General features: G+C 35.1%; 5 protein-coding genes and 1 non-coding gene across 6 annotated transcripts; 1 reads left to right on the top strand and 5 right to left on the bottom strand.

The window, feature by feature from the left end:
• Positions 1-308: 308 nt before the first annotated feature.
• Positions 309-4,051, bottom strand: LOC132164117 (uncharacterized). The gene is made up of 6 exons (XM_059574541.2): positions 3,368-4,051; positions 2,340-2,436; positions 1,694-1,857; positions 1,464-1,527; positions 1,315-1,375; positions 309-559 (listed from the first exon to the last, which is right to left on the bottom strand). The coding sequence occupies exons 1-5, from the start codon at positions 3,494-3,496 to the stop codon at positions 1,359-1,361; spliced, it is 471 nt and encodes a 156-aa protein (XP_059430524.2). The 5' UTR covers positions 3,497-4,051; the 3' UTR covers positions 309-559; positions 1,315-1,358.
• A 2,481-nt stretch (positions 4,052-6,532) lies between these two features.
• On the bottom strand, positions 6,533-6,614 carry TRNAS-AGA (transfer RNA serine (anticodon AGA)). Its single transcript has one exon. It is a non-coding gene; the product is annotated as a tRNA-Ser (tRNA).
• A 2,313-nt stretch (positions 6,615-8,927) lies between these two features.
• LOC132164236 (Pentatricopeptide repeat (PPR) superfamily protein) lies at positions 8,928-11,051 on the bottom strand. The gene is made up of 2 exons (XM_059574702.2): positions 10,672-11,051; positions 8,928-9,709 (listed from the first exon to the last, which is right to left on the bottom strand). Exons 1-2 carry the CDS (start codon positions 11,038-11,040, stop codon positions 9,320-9,322), a joined length of 759 nt encoding a protein of 252 aa, XP_059430685.2. The 5' UTR covers positions 11,041-11,051; the 3' UTR covers positions 8,928-9,319.
• A 791-nt stretch (positions 11,052-11,842) lies between these two features.
• LOC132163105 (subtilisin-like protease SBT4.3) lies at positions 11,843-15,151 on the bottom strand. Its single transcript, XM_059573303.2, has 6 exons — positions 15,059-15,151; positions 14,031-14,118; positions 13,519-13,765; positions 13,112-13,214; positions 12,801-13,014; positions 11,843-12,072 (listed from the first exon to the last, which is right to left on the bottom strand). The coding sequence occupies exons 1-6, from the start codon at positions 15,149-15,151 to the stop codon at positions 11,843-11,845; spliced, it is 975 nt and encodes a 324-aa protein (XP_059429286.2).
• Positions 15,152-16,511: 1,360 nt separating this feature from the next.
• LOC132163934 (BTB/POZ domain-containing protein) lies at positions 16,512-20,518 on the bottom strand. The gene is made up of 4 exons (XM_059574315.2): positions 20,301-20,518; positions 20,011-20,116; positions 16,897-17,020; positions 16,512-16,796 (listed from the first exon to the last, which is right to left on the bottom strand). The coding sequence occupies exons 1-3, from the start codon at positions 20,422-20,424 to the stop codon at positions 16,942-16,944; spliced, it is 309 nt and encodes a 102-aa protein (XP_059430298.2). The 5' UTR covers positions 20,425-20,518; the 3' UTR covers positions 16,512-16,796; positions 16,897-16,941.
• A 2,743-nt stretch (positions 20,519-23,261) lies between these two features.
• On the top strand, positions 23,262-26,087 carry LOC132163535 (ras-related protein Rab11C). Its single transcript, XM_059573853.2, has 3 exons — positions 23,262-23,399; positions 23,502-23,691; positions 25,190-26,087. The coding sequence occupies exons 2-3, from the start codon at positions 23,527-23,529 to the stop codon at positions 25,673-25,675; spliced, it is 651 nt and encodes a 216-aa protein (XP_059429836.1). The 5' UTR covers positions 23,262-23,399; positions 23,502-23,526; the 3' UTR covers positions 25,676-26,087.
• The last annotated feature ends 649 nt before the right edge of the window (positions 26,088-26,736 follow it).

Below are 26,736 nucleotides of genomic sequence, written 5' to 3'. Positions count from 1 at the left end.
TATGCGAATCTCCCACCTTGATAGACCCGTCTAACCCCTTCTTGTCATTGGTGGATAGGAGGCTTTTGCAATATTCTATCAGGGAAGTTTGGATTGGAGGAAGAGGAAAGGGTATAGCATAAAGATATGGAACCTCTCATGAAGTTCATGTATCACAAAGATAAGAAAGATGGATGTCTCTAATGGATGCGACTTTAATGTGAAGAAAGTGAGCCAGAAGCCAAGCTTGACTCTAATGGAGGTAAGCTTGGTTATTTTTGTTTATTTTCTTTTTTCATTTTAAATTTTCATCAGTTATAAAACGCAAATTGAAAGATATCAGGCACTGGATATTATTAGGCATAAAAATTCATGGATGAACCATGAAGCATTTATATTGGCATATATATATGTGGAGCAACTCAGGGCCCTCTTCTCCAGCTATTTTCATAATTACAGCTTAAAAAGAGCACATAAACATTGTTCAACTACATTGGCTACTCTTTTTCTTTTTTTTACTACATTCGCTTCTTATTTATACTGCATATCTGCCAGCATATCACCCAGGCGCCACGAACTCCTGCAGGGAAATACACGTTGTTAAGTAGGAAGACACATGAAATATTCAATTGAAATAAGAGAGAAATTATAGATTATGATACAAGATTCGAACTCAAAATGTTTACTCTAATACCATATTAAGTAACTTGTTATCTCGAAAGCTCAAGGAAAAAGAAAATTGTGAATTTAACCCGACTGATTTTTAGTTTTTTTTGTTTTTTAAAAAAGTAAAAGTTGTCGTTATGCAAGCATGGCAAAACAATTACATAATTTTCAAACATCTATAAGAATTCCGCAAGCAGTTAACATGAAGTCATCTCCCCCACTATTTTCCACGCCACGTTTCTCATATTCTTTCTACTTTCCCACAAAAGAAGCCATAAAGCAGGGAATCCATCTTTTCTTACCCATTCCCCACAAGAAGTCAAAAGAAAAAAAAAAAACAGAGAAGGAGCTTCAGAAACAAGTAGTTAAAATTTTTGCCTATGGTGTTTTTTGTTTTCTCTTCTCAAAACAAAAATCTCAACAGATAGCCAAAATACAAAATACTCTTAGAAACACAAAACCAGTTTTTACCAACATGTCACATCAGAATATTTTTAAACAAAAAAGAAAAAACACCCCTAAAAACACATTAACAAACAAAAGCCTTTACTTTATATAAGTTGTCGCCATACATTGTTTCCAAATTCTTGGTGAATTTATGGAGGTGTTTGATACAGTAAGAAGGATCAACCTACCTCCTACTCTATACAAATTTTTCCATTTACGTACCTGGAAAACAGATGGAGAATTCTTATGCCTACTAAGGCAAGGCCCTAATAATAAAGTGAACCTACAGAAATGACAAACAGTAAGCATATATTAGCATACAATCTTTTCTTTAATTTGCAACCAAAATCTTTTATCTACAGCATCATTACCTTGCCACCAATTTCCTCGAGACGCACTGTTTCCATTTTCATCTTCTGCCCCATTTTCCTTGAACTAGCTCATCACAAAGATATGACTCACAATCAGTCTCACATATCATATCATGAACAAAATCAGGTGGACAATATCACAGAATCATATATATATATATATATATATATATATATATATATATATATATATATATATATGTATCAATTATCAACTGATCAAGACTCACTAGAGGGTATCCAGAGGTTTGGGTACTTGGGGACTGGGAATAGATGTCTTGCCCACCATAATAAAGAGATGAACTTAGATGACATGGTTCCACTCTTTCTTCTTGGAAAATTGAACTCCTGTCCTTGTTGGGTATGCTACAGCGCGCACCCCCGCTACTGATAGCTATATAGTTTGAGAAAAACGCAAAGTTTTGAGGCAATATTCTCCAAACAAAGTTTTTGCATTAAAGGAACTACTCATAACTTTGTTACAAGCAGATGATAATTCTGGAGATTTCAGGGAAGCATAACCTATAACTAGAAGTTTGCAGAATGTGAAAAATGCATCCTTACTATCAGTAAATGAAGGTTCAAATAATTTTAGCTCTTCTGAATGTAGGTGCTAGAATTGAGCATAAATGGCATGCACTTAAGCAATAGGTATTCTGGAAGAAAAATTTTCCTCTGCAATAAGGTCCATTATATTCTTGATGTGGCGAAAGAAGTATAGAGGAACAGCAAAAGGAACTAAATAAGTCATATTCTTGATTTGGCGAAAAGAAGTATGGAGGAACAGAAAAAGGAACTAAATAAGCCTTATTCTTGATGTGGAGAAAGGAGCATGGAGGAAGAGCAAAAGGAACTAAAAGAGCCTTGATCATGAACCTGGAGTCCCTTGTTTCATGTTCCATGTTTGAATTTCTGGATTTTGTTTTTGCCAAGATCCTGTTACCTCAGCGCTCGAGGAGTTCTTCTCAACCACCTGAAATCACAAAATGAAGAGTTTAGGAATTAATGGCGCACAGAAATCCCCTGGAAAAGCTGACGTCTTCCCATGAAGAAAGAGCTGGAATTGTACACTCAACTCCTCCTATCCATCTGATCCTGGCTGCATAAATCCTATTTTTGCCATTTATACACTTAACTTGGGTGATCTCTTGGATTTAAAAACAAACAATAAGTATAGTAAAGAGCCAAATAATAAAATGCAAGAACTACATTCATGGGAGAAAACATCCTCATATTTATAGCCAAATATCAAGTAATTTTTCTCAAGTCTCTTGGTTTTGTCAAAAGTTCCTCAACCAAACATTCAAAACATGAACAAGCAGGGGAGAAAAAAAATCCTCATATTTTTGAAGCCAAACTAAAGTAAATTTTCTCAAGTCTCTTGGTTTTGTCAAAGGTTCCTCAACCAAACATTAAAAAAATGAACAAGCAGGGAATGTTTGGCCAGGAAATGGGCTCTTCTCCACAATTTCTGGAGCACAAACAAACTAATTAAATTAGGCCTATTACCATTCTATATGATCAAACCAAGATTACCTTTTCAGGTTGTGATGCAAGTTCCCAATTAAAATATGGACTATTTTCTTTCTTCACTTCAAGTTTTGTGGCCATGTAATAAAGTCCACAAAAGTAACCAAAGCAACACTAACAACAACACATCACTTGAATTCTGAAAAGAATTTCCAAATCAGACCAAATCAATCTCTTCCCTGCCTTTCTCCAATACTATGCTTCAATATAAAAACAAAGTATGCATAATTTGCAATAAGGAAAATCTATTATAATAAACAAAAAGAAAAAAGAAGAGGAAGAACTTCAGCAAAAGAGATAATCCAAATCCTGACCAACACAACAACAAAATAACCGAAACCCAATACATGAAATTGAACACAGTAAGATTATACCGCTGGTGGAGGCGGAAAAATGGACGCAAAAGTTCCCGCCGCCGATGATGGCGGCGACTCCTTGGCACCAAAAAGATCAGCAGTGAATGAGGAAGGTGAAGACCCCTGCTGCTTCTTAGTACCCTCCATTAACTCCGAAAAAAAAAAAAAAAAACAAGAAGTTGAAACAAAGAAAGACCCAGATGAAAGACAAGGAAAAGACTTGCAGAAAAAGAAAGCCCCAGTAGAAGATCACGGTAGGTGAGGTGAACCTAAATTGCTTCACAAACCCTCATATTTATAGTGACAGCCTCACAGAAGACGGCACTGAACTGTGCCGCCCATGTGCCATCATCACCAAAAAGAGAAAGGTGGCTTCCTCTTACAGTATTTTACAAGATTTCGTACTCATTCTATCTCAAAGCCCGAAATTTCCTCACTCTCTACCGCTCCCACTTTCTCTTCTCTGCACAATATAATATCATATCATCTTATTTTCCACGAAAAATAACGGATAAGTGCCACGCGGGGTCCATGGATGGTCCCCACGTGGGCTTAGAATTTATCGCCATGTGTCCCCAGCGGACAATTGCAACCCCTCTCCATTGCTCGAGCTCTGGGAATCACAGAACTTGGTGTCCATATTATCGGACCCCATTTTCCTTCTCCTAGCCAATGGGTCTTTTCCGGAGTGATTTTCTCGGATATTGGCTCCCAAGGCCTTTGAGAGGGTGAGAAAGTGAAAGAAATCTGAGTGTTTCTTGATCCCTCAAGAAGATAACAAGATAAGATTGTTTTTCCCACTCAACCTTATTCGGATATGCCATCAATCATCATCGTCTCTACTGTCCGAAATAGTTGATCCTATTCTTAAATATCAAAGTAGATTCTATGATGTCTATAAACCATGTACCAAATACTCTGTATGTCAGCCTTCTGATACTAGGAAATCTCACATACCATGTGATTTCCGAGGAAGATGAACTGAACAGGATGAGAATAAGTATCATTCCATTAAAAAGAAAATTGATTGAGAGTAAAATTGTATGCAGCCCAATTATCACTGCAATAAACTTTAAGAAATTATTCATCTTGGGATGAAATTCAGATGTTGGCAAGTTTTAGAAAGAAAAAAAAAGGGTTTTGTTTATGAAATCTGGACAACATCAAACTTCTCCTATACCCATTTGTTGCTATAACATATTCTGGAGGATCTAAATATTTGTAATATTTTTTTACTCTGAGCCTCTGAGGGGGCTGTTCTTGGATTGGAGTGAAAATCCCATCTTAGTAAGAGCACAGAGAGTACAATTATTGTTTTAAATAAGTTTTTAATCCTTAATTTAGAGGTTGATGAGCTTGCTTTACTCAAGTAATTGGCTTCTGCCTCCACTCCTCGCCTACGCTTGACTAGATATTCCCGCGCACTCATTTGCATGGTCACGTCTACATGATTCTGTATTTTTTTTTTTTTTTTTGTCCTTTTTCTTTTTTTCCTTGGGTCACCACCACATGAACACGAATTAAAAAATAGAGAGAATTGCAAAATCAGTTCTTTTATATAGCTTCATCAACTTGCAAATTAGCTCAAATAGACCCTCCACCCAATTCCTATCTTAAATTTTTTACAGAAATTGTTAAATGCCACATTGAATCCTTGTCTAAATTGCATGCAATTTGTCATCGTTAGAACAGTGCTCGTGCCATTCGAATGCTAAGGTTTTTCACCGTTTAAAGAGTTACTTTATATCGTCTGAACGATAAATTTTTCTTTGACATATTGTTCAAACAGAATCATAAATATTTTTTTTGATTACTTTATTTATATTGAAAGAGTTTTTAAATAGACTACAATTGGATAATAATACCTAAAATGATAACACTTCAATAATCAAACTTTAATACTAGCTTTAATAATCTAATCCTAATGAATTGGAATTCCATTTGACTTAACTATTAAACCTATTTCACCCTAATCTTATACCTATAGCCTATATGCCATCAAGGGGACCTATCTAATAATTATTTTTATTTTTTTTTGTGATGCGACATTTGGTGGATTTATCCTATTCCTAGAGAAACTGATATAGTAGTATGGGATTTGTGAATCCTACCTGCTCTTGGTCACTTCTGCCTGATATCTTTGGGTTTGTCCTTTCTTCTTCACATTCCTTCCTATTTTTTGTTTTTGGGTCACGTCCACATCATTTCTTTACTTACACGTAATAAAACATTTTCTTAGTTTTGATTTTTAGTCTGCCTCCCCCCCAACCCCCCAAAAATAATTCTGCCTCACATGGTGGCTCCCCATCTCCTTTGTTGAGGATCAAACATCGGACTCACAACGTGGCTGGCTGGTTGCTTTTTAAATGGACGAATGCTATCTTCTTGCATTATCTTTTCAAGCCTTTATTTTTTTTTTTTTTACGAGCAATGTTATTTAATAGATTTGTGTATAATTATAAGATAATTAGATAGCGTGACAATGAAAATCAACCCTTTGAATAATACCAAAAAAAAAAAAAAAAAACTTTATGTATGATAATTCAATACACATGAAATTTTAAGAGCAAATAAGAAACCGCTATGAAATCCCTAGTGCTTGGCAGTTACTAACACAATACACATGCATTCCATTATCTGGTTGAGGTATTCGAATTGTTCTTCTCCTCAGTCTTTTGGAGGTCATACTAGTAGGGACACTTTGGACCAGACATAAACAGGAAGTTTTCACCATGTGCAAGATTCATTGGTTCGGTTCAACTTTTGTCATAGCCAATGAGAACGGTTTTAGAATCTATTATCTGCCTTTCGAGAAAGATAGAGATCTCCAGCAATAGAATCTATTATCTGCCTTTCGAGAAAGATAGAGATCTCCAGCAATATTGTTGTCTGAACTATTATCACTTCTAGTAATGAATGTGAGAGAACTCATATGAGACTCATTTGTCTGAACAGTTATTGGCCAACTTATTGCAGGTAAGTCTCCATATAATCTTTTTCATATTTATTGTTAGGATTATTAGCAATTCTAACAATAAATTACTGAGATGAAAATCTGAGAAATGTATCAGTGAAAAGGAAAAAGGAAGGGAGAAGGAAATGAAGCCCAAAATAAAAAGAAAGGAAGAAAAAATTGACATACCAGCCAAACTATGGACGAAAAGCCAAAAAGAAAGAATAAAACGTGGACGGCAGGATTCGAACCTGCGCGGGCAAAGCCCACATGATTTCTAGTCATGCCCGATAACCACTCCGGCACGTCCACTTCATGTACGTTAGTCTGAAACAAATATATATATATACGTAACTATTAACATATACAGAATTTTTTTTTTTTTAATTAATTAATTTATTATTTTATATACAGATTTTGAATTCCAACACTTTTCATTACATCTGCATTTTTACAACAAAGTAGGGTTTCAAAATTTGAAATTTTCAAGCCAAAATAAAAAAAAAAATTGAGGCATAATTTAAAACTTTTTAAGAATGTGAGTTTTTTTGAATATACTCTTATCTCATACCAAGGATGAGAGGTTTACAAAAAAGAAGTGAGGATTACCCAATTGTGTATCTAGAGTTTGGCTAAAAGAATCCAAAAATAATTAAGTTGTGTGATGTAAATGTAATTATGGGGATACGAAATTTTGTGCATATATTATTTTCTATTGGGAACCGAAAAGATCATTGGAATAAATAATTGAAATTAACAGAACTGAGATAACTTATATATTTTATTCGAGATTAAAAGAATTTTCTTCGATTCAATCTATAAAATTGTCATATTTCTTGAGCATGTATATGCTTTTTTAATAGTTATATTTAAAAATTATGTGATTTTTGCATGCTAAGAGACATGTGAAAATTTTATAGATTGAATATGAGTAAATTTTCCTAGCCTAATTTGAAGGAAATTTATGTCTTTTATTTATTTTATTTTTTATTTTTTTCATCTAGAAACCTTAAAGATCACCAAGACTAAGAGTCTAAGACTAACTTTGTTATGGTAAATTAACCAAAAAACCATCAAGGGTGGTAGTTCAATGGTCCAAGGAAATTCCTAAGTGGTCAGGACTCAGAGCATGTACTAGGGCGTAGGTTCGAATATCCGCAATGGAGAATCCCCACATATGCATGCCTAATTTATATTAGTTGTCTTGGATCTCATTGATGCCCTGATGGGGATAAGTTAGGTTATGACTCAGACAAACTTGAGGGAGCGCATGCAGTTTTCACCGTCTAGACCCCTCATGTGCGGCTCCCAGCGGGTAGATGTTATATTATGGTCACGCTCAGGTATGATAGCCACAATTGGTCTCCCTAACCTATAATTTTTAATTAGAAAAAAAAAAAAAAAAAAAAAAAAAAAAAAAAAAAAAAAGACATCCAAAACATATTACTAAAAAGAGAAAAGAAAAGAAGTCATAAACGAGAAGACACACACGTGGTATTGTTTAAATCTTACAATAACAACTCACTGCATTCCCATCCCCTTGTCCTCACCTCCATTTCTACCTCCTCAGTCCAGAAAGTTATGAAAGTTCACCGAAATATCAACTTTTGTGCCCACAATATGGCGAAATGGGTTGGGTTCCGATCCATTTTAGGAAGCGTTTCTATCTCCTCACTTTGTCAATTTGGGTCGAGAATGGAAAGGACTCCCTCAGTTCTTCTTTGTACTCTTATTAGAAAAACACTCACTAATGATGAAATTTAACTTGCTAACAAGGCGCAGAGCCACCCCTATTTGGGGAAAGGACCACCACCATCGCCAACATTCATCAACATGCACATATATATATACACAAATTTACCCCCATAACTCACGCCTACAAGAAGCTATGTGGGTTGAATGCACCTAACGAAAGAAGGAAAAAAAGAAGACATCCTCCCGAAATGTGAAGCAGCTCTTTACTCATAGAAACGAAAGAGCTCATGTAATACATTACAGTTTATGTTCAGAGAACTTCAATGCTTTTCAATATATCTTTTTTACAGATATCGGAGCTTTAAAAGATGGCAGTGTTTCATCTCTCGCCATTCAACTCCAAAGAGAACCCATCTCTTGCTTCCCTTTTCTTTTTTTCTTCAGAAAATTGCGGTTATGGCCTGCCAAACTCTCACCATTAACTGGTTGAGATATGACCATGTTCTTCAATAATATGAGGGCTAATTTTACGTCCCGAAACCAAATGAAGTCCGTAGGAAGAAGAAAGCAACTAAATTATGTTCAAATCTATTTTGGTAATGTCCCCATAAACGAAGAAATCAATACCGCAAACTAAATGAAGCCAACTCAATCTGATAATCCAAGCTCTGGTGAATAGCATAGACGCAAGACTGCTGAAGCTTAGCTCTCAGTAATGAAACAACAGAATATGTAACATACAAACACGCTGAAGTATGCACACAGTAACTGGAATAGGAAAGCTCTGGCTTCATTTAATGATGAAACCAGTCTACATGAAAAGCACTAATTTACACTACTATCTTCCAAATCAAGCTGATAAGTGTGATTCATTCAAAGGCCAATAAAAAGTTGCTTCAGGTCTAAACCAACATCGGCACACCATATATCATTATTTGAAGGAGCAAATTCATCTCATTTATCATGATGTTAATTAAAGGTCTACTTTGTATCGGGAAACAAGATCCAACTTCAAATAGTAACAGATTTGGTCATGTAATTGCTCCTAATAACTCAAAAGGAGGATACAACTTTCACCCAATCTTTGGCTTACATTATTTCCTGACATCATTAAACTGTTTTTTCGATAACCTAATCAGGATAGTGGTTTCCTGACACAAATGTTGTTTCTAAAGGATTTTAACACCATTTCATCTCAATATGCTAATGTATATCCTCACAAAAGACATTGTCAGTGTCAGGACAATACAAGTAAAGGAATGGGTTTTCACATCACATTATAAATAAAAAGCACCAAGAAATAAAAGCACCGAATGTTAACCTCAGCGTAAACCAAATATCTCTTCTGGAGGATCATACACATGCCGCTCGGGAAAGAGCTCTTCAAAATCTTGCTTGACTCTGTTTCTTAAAAGAGGGTGTGGCAGAAGTCCCTTCAACAAAATCCTGAATGGCAACTCCTCCGGTGGATCTGGAGACTTCTTCATGTCTTCAAATATGTTCATTGCATCTGCAGGAGATCCATGCCTCAAGAAGCCCCTGATAACTTCGGCATATGTTTGAGAATCAGGGAATAAATCCTCCTTTCTCATGTCTTCCCACAACTGCATCGCATCATCCATCTTTTTACATCTCGCTAGTGCAATAATTAGGTCCTTATAAAGAAAGACATCGGGCCTGTACCAGTCTTGCTTCTGTATCACCTTAAATATCTGAAAACACATTGAATTGCTAGTGAGTCCAACTGTATAGTTGTAGTTACAATAAACAACCACATAAAAATCTAATCATGAGATCATAATTAAATGGAATCAAGCATAATATGACAGATTATAATCAAAGATAATAGTCTAACCAAACTTTTTTTTTTTTTTTTCTGGATAATGAAGAAACATAAGTTTGAACAAAATAAAGCCATATTAGAATTGCAGATATGGTTTCATATTGAGGAATGAGGATGGCAGGCAAGGGAGACTTAAGCAAGGGAACAATAAAAGATATCATTTGACATGAAGGCTGCACTGAGAGGCCTACTAAACCCAAAATGTAAACGCAAACTACCTGATTTTCAATTGATAACAATTCATTTAATACCCTCATTCAGAAACTAGTAAACACTAGGCATTAACCCAACAAAATTTAGATATTAAAAGACTGGAAAAATGGAACTAAAGAAGATATTATTCTTTAATAAAAAAAAGGTGCATTTGACTGTATTTCAATGATAGAAATGCCAACTAAAAAAGCATAGGGATACCCTGCAACCACATATGCTCGAGCTAAGTTGATCATTTGAGTGGATTGATTTTATCAACGAAGCTTCCATTTGACAGGTTAAGTAAAATGATCCTCAAACATTATCAGATCAAAGCATATTAGAAGTTTCCAAGAGCTGACATTTCCTTAAAAGCATTTTATCGAACACTTGCAGGGCGTATTCACCCTACTCCTCTTCTAAGGATCTATTCTACAAAAACTACTCTTTTTCACATTGTATTAAGTAAATTCCCCATCAAGAAAATCGGTTTCAAATATCAGTGCAACAAAATGACCATATCAGTAGAGACAGAGATAGCTAAAAAAGGTGACCAATCAAGAACCCAAAAGCTTAATCTAATAGCAACCCAAATGATAATGTGAAATAGACAGCAAAATTCAAACTAAGAATCAAGACCTTGACAGCCAAAGAAACCTCTTCCTGGCGCTCAAGCTCACCGAGAACAGCAATCATATCCATCTTCAAGAGCCTCCGCACGTGGGTCTTGATGAACTTCTCAAGCGTCTCTTCGTCATCCTTAAACCTCTTCAATCCCAGTATCACAAAAAGCGCTTCTTTCCCAATCAACTTCTTGCCTCTCCAGAGGGGTCCTCTGGGCCTCCCATCATGGTACAGCCTAATGGGAGTGCAATAATCGGCTCCTAATACCGGAACTTTGGGATTTGCAGGCAATGAGGACTCTCTAATGGGTGTTCTGGTTAGGTTCCGAAGGAGTATCGAAGCGAAAATTGGGTTTCTTAGTCTTGAAAATGCACGGGTTGCCATTCGAGTCACCAGTGTGACCGAGCTGATCAATGAGACCAAAATAGGAGAGTGAGATACACAGTAATGTACTCAACGAAGACGACACTTACATTACATTGGAGAAGAAAAAGAAAAAGAAAGAAAATAAACGACATTAACTTCTAAATCAACGACATACACTTTACGACCAAAAAGATGCATGGCATGACGATTAGGGTTGGTCTGTCGTTTTGGTTTAGCAGTTTTCATTATTAAAAATATAATGAAAATATGTTTTTTAAAAAGGAAAATCGCATTTAAACCCGAGGTTTTCATGCAATTTCAATTTAATTCTTAGGTTTTTATTTTTGACAATTAGGTACTTAGGTTTTCATACGAGTTTGAATAAGTTCCTTTGTCAACTTTTATTGTCTAATTAGTTAATGGCATGTCACGTTAGACCAATCAATTAGTGCTACATGGCTCTTATTCGGTACATCATGTACTCTAAATATACGTTTTATGCAACACGATTACTTTAAATTATAAATATACTCTAAATAAAAAATTTAAAACATTTTTTCAAAGTGAGGTGATGGGCCAACTTTGCCACATGGCACATATAATTAACACATGACATATCGAACAAGAGCTATGTGGCATTAATTGATTGTTCTAATGTGACATATTGTTAATTAATTAGATGGTATTGAGTTGACGGAGGAATGATTAAATTGAAATCGCATGAAAGCTTAAAGGAATAATATTATTTCCAGTTTCTTGAGAGCCAGATGAATATTTGAGAATTTCTATGGAATATAACAAAAGAAAGAACAACTACGTACTAAAAGTAAGACAAGATTTTATTCATTGATAGCATCAATTTCACAATGTCATCTCCTGAAATGAGACTGAGTTTGTTGGTGTCGTAGCCCAAGCTGCATAGCATTTTGATGTAGTCTTCTGCTAAAGCTTCATACACGAGTCCTGGATTAATAGCTTTTGTTGGGTTGATTTGCCCTGATCCATAAGCAAATTCAGCATCTTTGTTTTTGGTAGAATCCATCTGGGAAGCTACATATACAGAAACATAAAACTTATACATGCATTTATCTCTTGGCTAGCCATAAAAAATGCTCCGACTGCTGGAGAGAAACTGTTACAATTGGGATTTAAAGGGGTGTGTGTGTATTTTTTTTTTTTTTTTTTTTTTTTTTCCAATGTGGCTACAGCAAACGAGTGAGGAGACATTTAATGAAGAAGTGCAATATGATGGATCCTCTTATAAGCTGGGATGATGTAATATCTGTGGGGTTGCAGCAATAGAGGAGGAAAAACTAGCTGGCTAATCTGTGCAGGCTAGTTTTTGGGGCAACAATCTATAATCTTTGGAGAAATAGAAATGAGATCCAATGGGTAGTGCGAGTTTGTGTTTTAGTAAAAGGAAAGCTCCGAAACACGGTAGGGAATGCAGATATATGCTGTAAATGGGGTATTGACAAGGAGATTCTAGTGTAGTGTTCGTTCTTTTGTCTGTGATTTTACACTTGTTTCTGCAATATTGTTGTATTAGTTTAGTATGGAGCTATAGTAGGAAAGGGGTAAAGTTTTAAGTGAGGTCTGATACTTGTATAGTGTCTTGGTGACTTCGGCTTTTGCTAAAGTGAGATTCTTTAAAGATTTTTGTTAGTTGTTATAAAAAGTTCACTCATTCATCCAAAAAAACAGAAACATAAAACTTAAGGTGAAACCGACCGAGGAAGACGGCCTTTTGAAGCATTAGGTGATGATACAAAGATTACCAGTGGTCATAAGAGCAGATTTGATGGCTGAAGGAGACCAATTGGGGTGAAACGTTTTGACATATGCAGCTGCACCAGAAGCATGGGGGCAAGCCATGGAGGTTCCAGATAATATACTGTACTTAACTCTCATCTTGTCATGAGGGCTATTTGAGGGTGAAACAATAGGCGAATATGCAGCCAAGATATCTGCCCCTGGGGCACTTACATCTGGCTGCGACACATTTGAGCCTAGTATAAGCCAAATCCAATGTAATAAAATCTATAAAAGACCAAAAAGTTGTAGGTTCCAAAACCATATAAGCACATACCTTCATGATGTCTGGGGCAATGGCGTTCGACCCACGTGAAGAGAATGAAAGAACTTTAGAAGCATCTCCATCTTTTTTATACATGAGCAACTTGTTGAAGAAACTTATAATGCAATAGAAAAATGGAAGACTGAGAGAAAACGCGTAGTTAGGTGTTACACACCTTTATCCTCCACTAAGAAAGAGCCGAAAAGGGTTGCATCTTGTTCTTATTCTTGATAAAATGTACAATACAAAAGACTCTTATTTATATGAGAATTGGAGTAGGTAAAGCTAAGTATGGTAATCAAATCATTAATCTGATTACAATCAATCCTTTAAAAGGTAATTATCCTGTCATGGAACCATATCATATAGTATAACACTTTGTTTAATGCACAAAGGATAAACTGAGAGCAAAACATTACTTATTGCAAGTGAAATTTTTGCCACCTCTACAAGCACCCTTCCACTTCTTGGGGGCAGGACCAAAACCTTCATCACCAAAACTCTCTGATTCAAGCCAGATTCCACTGTCAATAACGCCAACTATGACATCACTCTCAGCAGCAGGATTCCTTTTGCTTGTCTGAGGGAAACCAATGAAGTCCCAAGATCTTGTTGTGTGAAGTTGGAAAGTTGTGCTTCTGAAAACAGAGACTACTTCCTTCCTATCTGCATATCAAGTATGGAAATTTATACTATGAATCTTATGACTCAGCAACTTATATCACTCTTATAAGAAATGATATAAGAAAGTGTCTTGTGCAGCACTCCCTTGCAAGCTTTTGACTTTCACTATCAGTGAGATTGGCAGCAAATCCATTGAAACTCCTTTTGTAACTTCTAATCCAGGGATTTTCTGCAAAACTAGAGAGATATGATGATTTAAGGGGAAAAAGAAAAGGAAATAGGGACCGTAGCTAGAAATATTACTTGCCCCCAACAATTTCTTGTAGTATACTTAGGTGGTTAGACAAGGGTGAGTATTCCCCTTTAGGAAGTGATCCCATGTAGACAATATAGACCTGTATCATCACCATAATCATCATCAGCAGCAGCCAGCAGCAGTTTTAGCATAAAATGTCACTTTAATGTATTTATCAATATAAAATTGGACATCATTGTAGTTTTAGTATTGATTAGACAATAGATAATATAAATTGTTTAGCAACAAAGATAACACTTTCCTTTCTATCTTCATTGGTGGCTCTGCACAATAAGCTTATGGTGAGCATGAGAATGGGAGATATGTAACAAAACAGAAGGGATCCATGATTAGCCATTTTTTCAATTGTGAAAACTGAAGAGTGGTGAATAGAAGTACTTCATAACAGTATGAAGGATTTAGAATTTCTTCTTTATTACACATTCAGATTTACTTTCCTTGGTGTCAAATGCATCTTTGGAATAACAGCTTGCTGTTATTACTTGGATCCATTAAGGATGGTCCTAACTTGTTAGGAAATTGTCCACAAATTTAATCATTTTAATTAATAGTCTAATACTTTCTTTTGCTTGTGGGATAAAATTCTTTTTTAATAAGTGAGGCCCAACACGTGAAATATTTAATTAAAATGGAAGATGAATTACAGAGATAGGGTTCAAACTTAGTACATATACTCTGATACCAATCACTGCTTATTTCAAAAAGCTTAAAATTTTAGGAAATGCTAAATTTTATCATTTAATTAATATTCTAACAAGAAGATTGCTTTGAGCCAACCTCCATAAGGAGAACATTAACTAGCTGATATTGGAAGAGATCTTGGGCTTTGCTATCTTGCAATTTTGGTGTGATATGCATATAAAATTTGTGGATTATAAAGGAACTCTTGGGTGCAAGTTCCACATTAGTTCCTTATTAAGTAAGATTGAACTTTATAAGCTATTTTGGGAAACCCCAATTGCAACTAATCCTTAAGTCGTTACAGAAAATGCAGTAATTGGTCGAAGGTGTCAATTTGCCTTCAATTTGGCTTCTCTGCCTCTCTGGAACTCAAAAGCAGCAGCAGCTACTGCAGTCCCCCAGCTACCACCAAACACCAATATATAGCCCATTTACATGGTTAGGCTTTAGGATCCAGGATATAGGGTAGTTTACAAAGGCAACCATATGTTTAGGGTTCTAGGAATGGCCTTTTGCTACAAATTTTGCCAAATGTAAAGATCATTCCAATTAGCCCACATTTGATTGGAGGAAGCAGATGAACAGCTAGCCCCTGATATAACAAGGAAGGTCTGCATACGCTTCCACAAGAAGCATGTTTGCTATTTTACATTTTTCACAACTGAAAGATGGACCAAAGGAGTTGAAGTCTCAAGAAATAATGTATTGCATGGCCCGAACATGTTACATGTGGCCAGCCAACCATCCTAAACATTCCAAAAGCAAATGTACACCGGTCAACATTATCGTGCTACCACTGCAATTGAGAAGGTTGCATAACCAAGAAAAAAACAGGGGAAAATCGTTGACAAGATAAGAATAATCTGTGCTGTCAGTGGGGGCAAACCTATAAAGCTATAAGCATATAGCCATTCAAAACACGCTGGGGGCATGTCTAAAAGAAGAAGCTGCTTTCATGTTCGGGGGGGTAAAACCAAAAGAAAACTTTTGGGAGTCGAGGGCCCGACCTGGCCATGGGCCCTGTTCCTCTTTTTCTTTTTGTGAATTTTTTATTTTAAGAAAGAGATATTTTGGTTTTTTACAAAAATACTTAACCGATTGGGTAATTTAAAGGGCTTGGTAGAATAGCTTCCTACATTACGAGAGACCTTGTAAAGAGAGAGTTTGAGGAATAAATGTAGTTCCTCCCTCCCAAACAAACAAAAAAAAAGAAATCTCAACTTAGATAGGTTGTTAGTTGTTACGCTCCTTCTATAGGATACGGCTTGCATGCGGTTAAAAAAATCACAACACAACAAGATCTGCGCTGAGATTTAGATGAACATATACACTTGATACATTTTTGATTTAGTAACAAATATGCACTAAAAAGCGTTGTTATCAATCTTATCTATGATGATATGACAAATTTCGATATAAAATATTGAGAAATGGTACACGAACTCCCAATTTTACACTTTCAAGTGCTTACTTCCTAATTTCGTAGTTACCACATCAACTTTCCACTGCAACATTTTTTAATCACACCTGCTCTCTCCGCAACTACAACATTAGGAAGTAAGCACTTCAAAGTTTAAGAGTGAAAGGTCATGTAGCATTACTCTAAAATATTTAACGTTAATAATATCACTTATTAACAAAAATAATTCACAACATTGAATGTTAATATGCGAATCTTATATTTGTATTTGGGGCATAGATATACTTAATAGTCAATTTTGTAGTATTCAACCTTGAAGACCAACAATATCCTAGACAATTATCAAAAATAGACCAGCTAACAAGTACAACTTCACAAAAACCATATCATTTAACCATGTCTTGCTTATTAAGACATGCCATTCTAGTTAGTTAGTCTACAATAGCAACTTTACATCATCCAATTAGCACTTGACTGAATTTTTCTACAGCTGTTTCTAAGTGTAACAATCACATATCACTTAAATCTTTTATACTACATTAGTACATTGCAGTGAAGAGCGAGTCCCGCTACATGCCACATACACAATTCAATATAGTTTTTAAACCTTCTTGGGCAATAATGTCTTCCTTGAGCTTCCTTATTGGATCATATCACTGGATGAAGGTTCCAAACACAAGTTGGTTAGGTTAACCACTCAAAAAGAAAATCAAAATGCAATTCATTTTACTCGGAAATGGAATAAAAAATGCTTACAACGTTAAGCAGGATTTGCCACCCAAAAGGCAAAGAGGTGATCATTCAAGTATGAAGATAATTGGCAGCCATCAACAGCTCCAGAGTCAATTCAGGTTCAATGTGAAACTCAGTCTCCTTTCCGCTGGAAGGGGGGAACATTTTCACATCAGTATAATGTGATAAGGGTGGGGGTAAAGGGATTTTTGATCAAGGCTCTGGATCAATCCAACAAACAATATAAGAGCCAATTCTAGCTTTCATGAATATGTAGGACATAAATTTATAGATATTGGTGCATTTAAATTCTCTGTGATATAGTTTGACAATGCCAGCCAATGATTCATCTTCTTAACAATAACAACAAACAATATACAGAACATAATTAAAAGACATGGTGCCTGACTCGACGAAAGTATCATAATAACAATAGTGACAAAATACAACAGGAAACCAAGTAAGAGATACTTAACAGTTAACCCTTAAATATTTTAAATTAATTTAAATCATTACAGGCAGAGAGATACTTAATTTTATAATCAAAGTATCCAAGTACTCTGAAAAAGTAACAGAATAAAAACAAGGAAAAGTTACGGATAAGTCCGACTTTTACTTGAAAATGACTGTTAGGTCTTAACACATCTATACAGGACTCCTATTTTTACATTTTTCTTTAAAAGCAAGTCCATCCACCTACATGTGTATTTCTTATGTGATCTTGACCCCATTATAGAGTTCAATTTTGGCTAATTGGGCCCTCTTCTTTAATTGATTGAGTAATTGATTTTAAACATTTTGATGTGGTTAACATATTTAAACTTATAATAATAAAAAAAAAAAGTTAAAAAATTAAAAGAGTGATAGAAGAGATATATTATTGGATGGGCTTGTTTGGAAAGAAATATGAAAATATGACTTATTAGGCTTGTAAAAAATATTTCAGAACTTCACTCAAATGTCAGAAGCATTACTAGGCAAAGCAACCATTACTTTACCTAGTAAAATGGCCTACTTTAAACCCCCCACCCACAGATTATATATGTATTGGATACAATTTAGTTCTCATGTAATACAAAACATGATGTTCATAATAAAACAAATATCTAAAACATGATTGGAAGTATATCTGAAACATCCTGGATACTCCAATATAAATAATGGATAGGTAGATGTTAGAAAATACTGAGCAGGATATCTATCAGATACACCACGAAAGTTGGGAATGACATTCTTAGACATAGAATAAGGATATTTGTAAGTAGAAGTATAGGAAGAGTTGAAAACGTCTATTATAGCAAATGTATAGCTAGGGATGCTTCTAGAGAAAAATTATTGCAAAATATTTAAAAACTCCAGAACATGTGGACATATATGTAACTTTATATATATCTCATGCATGATGTGCTCGATTATCTTATATACTAAACATAGGACTTATTGGCCCTATAAAAATGTTTTGCAACTTAATCGTCCTTTTAGGAAAAAGTAGGACCTATCTGTATTTTTACCTAAAAATTCAACTACAAGCGTATTAATCAATTATAATAAACAAGTGCTGAGAAATACATCAAAGAATCTACATTACCAGCACAACTGACACTGGTTTGCCTAAACCTGCATGCAAATGTCGAAAACATTACTAGGTAAAGCAGCCATATGTTCACCTCATAACATGGCTACTTCAAACCCTGTCCTACATTCTATCTGTATTGACAATGCATCTGATATATATTCATAATAAAACCAACAATCTAAAACATGAAACGTTTTGACTTTCAAAGCATATCTGAAACACCTTGGATACTCCAATATAAATCATGGATACACCATGGTTAGGGTGGATATTTGATACACAATATGGACTAAAATGAGAAACCATTGTCTCCAACCAAATTTCTAAAGAGGGAAAGCAAAATTCAATTTGGTAAAAGGTCAACCGCCAAAAGCGCGAGTTTTAGCACCCAACATAAATAACAGTAAATGTCTTCAGAAGTAACATACCACTTCCATTCAAAAGAATGAGTTCCAAAACCCAACTTCTCAATAACCCACTTCACAACAAAAAAAGCAATCAACTTCCAAATCAACCTAATATAAACCTCTTCATTCAGTTTTTTCCAAACCAAGAAAGTTTATCCCATCTTCAGACAGTTAGGCAAATCCTATAGTAGTGGTCAGTATTAGTTATTTATTTTAAAGAGAAAAACAAGAAACTAAAAGCCTAAAGAGGGAATTGTCAAGGTCAAACAGTTAAGCACAGAGTAAAAAGCAAAACAAAGCTACATCTTCAAACTGTATATAATTAATAACAATCGTTGATAAACACCAATGGAGTGTTGGACAAAGTGAACCCAAATAATTCAAGCAAAGGGTGGGAGGAGATGTCAAGGGATCTCATTCTTCCTCAAAAATCATCGTAACCCTTGCCTGATAACTGAACCTTATAGGATAATGACAGAGCTTTACCTCAACAGGTTGCATCAGTATTCCCTAAAAGCTTTGATATTGAAGAACAGAACAAAATATGTAATGTTACTCAAGAATGCAGTTGATGCTTGCTTTGCTAAGGGTCAAACCATATAGATAATAAGATAATTTCAACTTGAAAATGTAGGAATAAGTGATCAAAGTTCTTTCTGCCTCTTTTCATATGACAAAAGCATCAAGAAAACAGCTGAATAAAAGTAAAATTTTCCATGAAATTGGAAAAGATACACACAGACCCAACACTGCAACTAAGAACATACAAAACATGCTTTCTAATACTTGGGTTATACCGCAAAGACATTCATACTTTGAAACATATTGATACAGCAACCATGGTGTATCCATTATTTATATTGGAGTATCCAGAGGTAACATACCACTTCCATTCAAAAGAATGAGGAGTTCTTTTGATACATATTCTGATATCAGAATAGCATATTGACACCGCAATCATGGTGCATCCAGAGGTAACCCAAGTATTGAAACATATTCTGATATCAGAATAACATCCACGCATATTGATAATATAAAAATCCCTGAGTACACAATATGTTCACCAGAAAATGCCACAAAAGAAACACAAAGCTAATTGTCGAAAGAAGCAGAAAAATAAAAAAATAAAAAATAAAAATCAGGAAAAATCAGAACCTGGCGAATTGAAGATGCCAGTAGAAATACTTGCAGATCTTCTCTAAAATGGTTGTGCTGATCTCAGGGAAAGTCACCTCTCCATGCTGCGTTTCCGAGAAGCTCCCTATCACAAATTAATCAAAAACTAAATTGAATAAATCCCCTCCATCAATCACAAAATTTTCGTCAGAAAAACGCAGAAATTTTCTAAAAAAAAATTAAACTAGCATATAATGCAAGACAATGAGTTAGCTTTACAGGAGCGAAACGGATTAGAAGAAACCCTAAATTGATGCGGTGAGAGAGACCTGGGGAGGTGAGCATGTTGTAGATGGTCTGGGAAACCATTGCGGCGTCCTTGTCGATCACGAACTCGAAGCCCTCGGAGCTGATCAGCTTCACCATGTCCTCCTTCTTCATCCTTTCGCTCATGCCAGAAAACCAAGCACTTGAGCTTCTCTCTCTTCTCTCTCTCTCTCTCTCTGCGAACGTGCTGCCGTGTGCGCGGTTGAACCGATGCGAATGACAAAAGGAGATACGAATTTTGTTGCTTTTTTTTATTTTTTATTTATTTTTTTATTTCTTCGCTTCTAAAGTACGTGTCGTTAGATAATGATGTGGTCTGAGGAGATAGATTGCTGTTTGGGCAGACAACGAACAACCTTCGTCTCGCGCGTGTTTCACGCTCCAAATCGTCTGTTTGGTAAACGGGGCGTCCTATTTGGGGACGGAACTATCTATTATCGATCTTAGAGTATCTCCAGTAGAAATAGGTAAAATAATTACTGAAAAAATACAAATTTTTACTTTTACTTTTTATTTTTTTCATACACACTCCAATAAATTCTTTATCCTACACTTCATTTTTTTTTTAATATCATTTTATGTGGGAAAGAGTATGAAAGAAAGAGGATGAAAGAGAGAGAAAAAAAAAAGTGAAAAAAAATAATAAACAAAGTTTATAGTATAAATAGTGAATAGGCTAATCACCATATTTACTATTTACGTTAGATAAAAAAAAGTTAAGTTACCTATTTTGCTGGAGATGAAAAAGCACACGTAATAATCAAATTTGACTATTATTCAAAATTGGGCTATTCTTTACGTTTTGCGCCATTGGATTATGCTATGCATTGTTGTATTGACAGTTTGACACTTATGTAAATTTTACCCTATTCATAACCTTTTTTTTAATAAAAAAAAAAATGTAAATGCAATTGGTAACTTGAAATTGAATATAAAGAAAAATTATATCTATCCCTTTTCAAATTAACACATAATTTACGATTACTTTAAACTTTAAAAAGTAATAACATACATTCACAAACCGCTTAAATATTTATATTTTGCTCCGTTCACTGGTTAATTTGAACAAAAAACGCAACGAAATCTTGCACTGTAATGATGTGTTTGTCGAGTCCGGGCACCTCTTATTAAACTTATGAAAGATATTCAAGACTTTCAATCATTGTGTTTTTGCTAATTATTATTGAAAATAATACATACTTCAAATGGGGTGGATTATATACATGATAACATGAACCTACCTATAATATCAATCATTCAATCATGGAACCAACTATAAACAAAAGACAAAAACCCAAAAATAAAAAGGTTGGCGGATTCTTCATCATCATAAGAAAAAATTATCTCCAAAAGATGATGATACACGTTTTGTACCGAAACTTTTGTGTAAGAACAAAGGAAGAACATAGTGGTGTGGTGTGGTGGGCGTGTTTGACTCTTGAGGGAGAGATCCAACTGCCAAAAGCATACAAACAAAAGAAAGGCAGAATAGAATAAGGGGCGTGGATTCGTGGGATCACACACACCACGACATAAAATAACACGAGCCAACACAACGTCCAGTCATCCACTGCATACCACACCTGTCAGCCTGTCATTGTCAATGCCAACGCCATCTCCCAGATTCGACAGTTTCCCCCTTAAACACGACGTCGTTTTCCCTGCCAAACACCATCTCTTAAATTTACATCTGTTTAAATGGACTGGAATTCTCTATTATTAGACTGGTTAAAATTTTATAAAAATTCATGCAGTTTAACAGAAAGGTTACGAGGCTTATCTCTCTCAAGCAAATACGCCTTGTATTTTAGGTTGTCTAGAATATGTAAGAGTGCATTTAAGGTTGCGATTTCGTAAGAATAATTTGTGTTTTTAAAAGATATCGCAAAATATAAAGTGTTCGGCATTCTAATTTAAAAAGCACGTAATCTAAATATAGGAAAAAAAATTTGCGATTTTAATAAACATGCTAAGGGGGTGCTTATTTAAAAACGCAAGAATTTAAACCAAAATTATGATTTCGCATATTTGATAAAAAAAAAAAAAAGTAGTTTTTAACATGTTTTACCAACGCCTATATGATTTTTTAAAGTAGCGATTTAAAAAACATAATTTTTAAAAACGCAATTTTTAAAATCGCACTTATTAAAATTGTAACCCCAAACAGACCATAAGTCTCGGCAATAGATGTGGTATGAACCCATATTTAGTAAAACTATGCGTTTTAACTTGCTATCATCAAATCAGTTTCATTCCCCCAAAGTGTATAAAGTCGCTCAATAATTTTGAGATACAATTAGTGAGCATGATGTTTACTTAAATAGAACGGTAAAAGAAGTAGATAAATAAAATAAAGAGTTCTCTATAGCTAGAGCTGTTTGAAAAAGTTGATAATTAAAATAAAAAATTATGATTTATTTAATTAAAATAAAGAGTAAATTTGTTGACCGGATATTTGGAATTGTAATTTTAATAAGTATGATTTTTAAAAATTTTATTTTTGAAATCATTATTTTTAAAAATCGTAAATGTGTTTGGTAAAATATGTTAAAAATTTTTTTTTTATTAAATATTTGTTATGAGAAATCGTGATTTTGGTTTTAATTGACGCTTTTTCAAATAAGTACCTCCTAGTCTGTTTATAAAAATTACAGATTTTTTTTCCTATTTTAAATTAAGTACTTTTTAAATCATAATGTCAAACGCCTTATATTTTACGATATCTTTTAAAAATGTAAATTATTTTTATAAAATCGGAATCCCAAGGTTCTTAAATACTGCAAGGTTTAGAGCTGAATTAAGAAAGAAAGGAAAAAAAAAAAAAAAAAATTGTCCATTAAAAAATATTCGAAAATAATTCTTTTTTTTTTTTAAAAAAAAAAAGAATAAAAGAATAAAATATATAGCTATATATATACAAATAAATGGACGTTTCGGAAGCTCTCGTATCGGTTACTCCGTTTCCTTTTACAATCATTACCGAAAATATTTAAAAAGAAAAAGAAAAACGTTCGTTTCATAATTCAGAAGCTCAATCGGAGACTCGCGCAAACTCTTGGGATCTCAATTCTCAATCTCTTCTCGGATCTATCTGTCTTCGGGTAAGACTCGTCAGATCTCTGTGCAATTGAGCGTGTGTATGTATGTTTTCTCTGTGTGTATGCATGTATGTATGTGTATGGATGTATGTGGATGTGAAATAGGGTCTGAGAGATAGAGGAGGAGGAGATGGCGCATAGAGTGGACCACGAGTACGACTACCTCTTCAAGATCGTGTTGATCGGAGACTCAGGCGTAGGCAAGTCCAACATTCTCTCCAGGTTCACGCGCAACGAGTTCTGCTTGGAGTCCAAGTCCACCATCGGCGTCGAGTTCGCCACCAGAACTCTCCAGGCAAGCGCCTCTTTTTTGCTTTATCATCGAGCTTTTTGGTTTTCGCTCAAAATTAGTGCCATTTGTCGGTTCGATCTGTGTTTCAACCGTTCAAATATGTTTTATGTCATATTGTTCTTTCATGATGCAGACGTGATTTTTGTTTTATGATAAGAAATTGGATTTTAGTAGTAATTTTTGTTTTACAATTGTTCGTAGGAAGATTCAGAAATTGATTTTTCAAAAGATAGGAACATGATTAGCAATTCGAGGGGTGTGAGTCTGTTCATTGGAAACATTGTTTCTACGAATACGTTTTGATGGCAGTTGCTGTGGATGGGATTTTTTATGGCAAAAATATCATAATCTATGAGGAAGGAGAGATCTCGATCCTGTAGTTAGATGGTGGTTTGTGGAATTCGAGAAAGAGGGGTTTTGGTTAATTGAGAGATGCATCTACTGTTTGTGAAATTATTGAGATCATGTTGGTTATAAGCACTAAGCTCTGTTTGACATTTTGAGCTTCTTTTTTGAGTCACATACTTGTTTATATTGTTGAAGTATTTGTAAAGACCACCAAATATGCATATCTGTGTTTTAGTTTTTTGTGTAATGAGTTACAAAATTTCATTACTGAGCGCCACAATGATATGCAACCCGTGTACATGTTGAAATATACCAAAGACTTAGTTTTTTTTCTTTTTTGGTCATACTGTGCTGAAAAAGGAACTTTTCTATTTTAATATTGAGTTTTGTAATCAAAAGATTATTCTTTGAGAAAAGTACCTACTGAGTGCTTCAAGCTAGCTTAACGGTCACTTCTCCACTTTTTGAGTATTCTGATATAGAGACTATTGGTTGGTTAAGGATGCAGCTCATGGTTATGTATTCCAAAATCTTTCTCACGTCTTCCTTTTCAGCCTTTTTGATTGTTGATGGAGGGGTTGGTGTTTGTGTTGGTTCCTGGCGTTGGAGATGGAGGTGTTTAGAGGGCGATGGTGTTGGTTAGTTGTGTGGTGGATTTGGGTGTAGATGGGTTTGGTGAAGTGCAGTTGTGCGACCATCCCGAGTATCGACGGCTGACTGGTGCTGTCAGTTTTTTAACATGGAATGGCACTAACCCTCGGGATGTTGGAAACCGACTAACATTGGTCAATTTCTGGTTGTGTATTCAAATCTTATGCCTACCCTTGGTGGCAACTTAAATAATTGAGGACAAAGTTCCTATTGTAATTTGAATGGCATATACCGTCATCCTCTCAGTAGAAAACTTTGGTAGTCTGGGTATAATTTACACCTTGCTTTATGGGTTTTGTGATATAAAGTAGATGGCTGTACATCTGTTGGAAAAATTCCATGGGTTTCAAATCTACTTTTATATTTGTTCTTTCTTGTATATCACATAGATCAATACTTTTGTTTTTGAATGGTCATTTTACTTTGACACTTTGGGGCACTTTTATGGACAGTTGGTTTTCGACTTAACGCTCATACGTATGGTCTACATTTTGAGATATAGGTGGAGGGAAAGACGGTCAAGGCACAGATCTGGGATACAGCCGGTCAGGAGCGCTACCGTGCTATCACTAGCGCTTACTATAGAGGAGCTGTTGGGGCGCTGCTCGTCTTTGACATAACCAAGAGGCAAACTTTTGACAATGTCCAGAGGTGGCTCCGGGAATTGAGGGACCATGCAGATTCTAATATTGTCATCATGATGGTGGGAAATAAGTCTGACTTGAATCATCTTAGAGCTGTTTCAGAGGAAGATGGTCAGGCCTTGGCTGAGAGGGAAGGGCTCTCATTTCTTGAGACATCAGCTTTAGAAGCAACAAACATTGAAAAGGCATTCCAGACCATTTTGACAGAGATCTACCAAATCATAAGCAAAAAAGCATTAGCAGCTCAGGAAGCAACCGCCAGTACAACTGTTCCTGGTCAAGGAACCACTATTAATGTTTCTGAATCATCAGGGAATGTGAAGAAAAGTTGCTGTTCTACTTGAAGCGACATTTTATGGCAGGAGGAAAAGATTTGCAGTCAGACAGGCCATTTTCATATCCTATAAATTTCCCTTTATCTTCTTTTTTTTTTTTTTTTTTTGGTGAGAGAGAGAGAGACATGTGTAGAGTATATTTTTACTTCAACTGAGTTGTGATAAGGGAATTGTGAACGTTGAAAACAACAGAGCCGTTAGTTCTTTTGGAGGATCTGCTTTCCTTTGCTCTATTCTTTTACGATGCTTTCAAAATTGAAACTCACTGAAATTCGGGGTGTTGTGTTGATCTTGGAAATAGTGGGGTAGAACAGGCTTTGTAAGTTTAGTTTTTCTTTTGGAGTTTGCTTGTTGAGTTACTTCCTAACTTGTAATGAAAAGCTTGTTACCTTTTTGACATTTCCTTAAAATTCTTTTCTTCTACGCCATCCCTCTTGCATTTTCTTTTCTTTCCTTTCCTTGCTGCCTGTCCATTTCTGAAAATCTTTTGGTGGTAGCATTGCACGCTTTGGTCCAAATACCTAGCATTGGCCATCCATTTTCTTAAAGAGCCTCCATTGTTAATGTTTTCTAGAATGCGTTTTTCTTTTTTTTAATTTTACTATTTTATTTAAATATTATTTTTCTACAATTTCTTTATTCTTGAGGAGAGAAAATGATATAAATTTTTTTTAAAAAAAAAAATGCTTTGTTTATACCTTTGGTAAGTAAACGGTGTCCACCAAATTTAGTGAGTACCGTAACTGTTCACCAAATGTTTATCCAAATTGCTGAGTTGGATACAACTCCTTCTACTCCCATTTTAGCATTCTGTCTAGCCACCCCAAAAAAAAAAAAAAAACAAACAAACTAAAACTAAAACTTTGGCTGGTCCTATTTCTTTAACTTTTAAATTTCTAAAATATAACGTTTAATTTGTCCAAATTGAATATACTTCTGGTGGGGTGAGGGCCCAGGCCATTTGGATGGGAAGCATATGGGGAGAAATGAAATAAAAAGGAATGGTGAGAAGTGTGAACCCATCATTCTCTTGTTTGAAAGTTGTTTTCAAATGAAAGGAAAATGGTGGA

The sequence above is a fragment of the Corylus avellana genome, chromosome 8 (genome assembly GCF_965113065.1).
Source record: "Corylus avellana chromosome 8, dhCorAvel1.hap1.2, whole genome shotgun sequence".
In the NCBI taxonomy this organism is placed as follows: domain Eukaryota; kingdom Viridiplantae; phylum Streptophyta; class Magnoliopsida; order Fagales; family Betulaceae; genus Corylus; species Corylus avellana.
The sequence above is the reverse complement of the archived record's forward strand: the minus strand, read 5'-3'. Positions and strand labels throughout refer to the sequence as shown.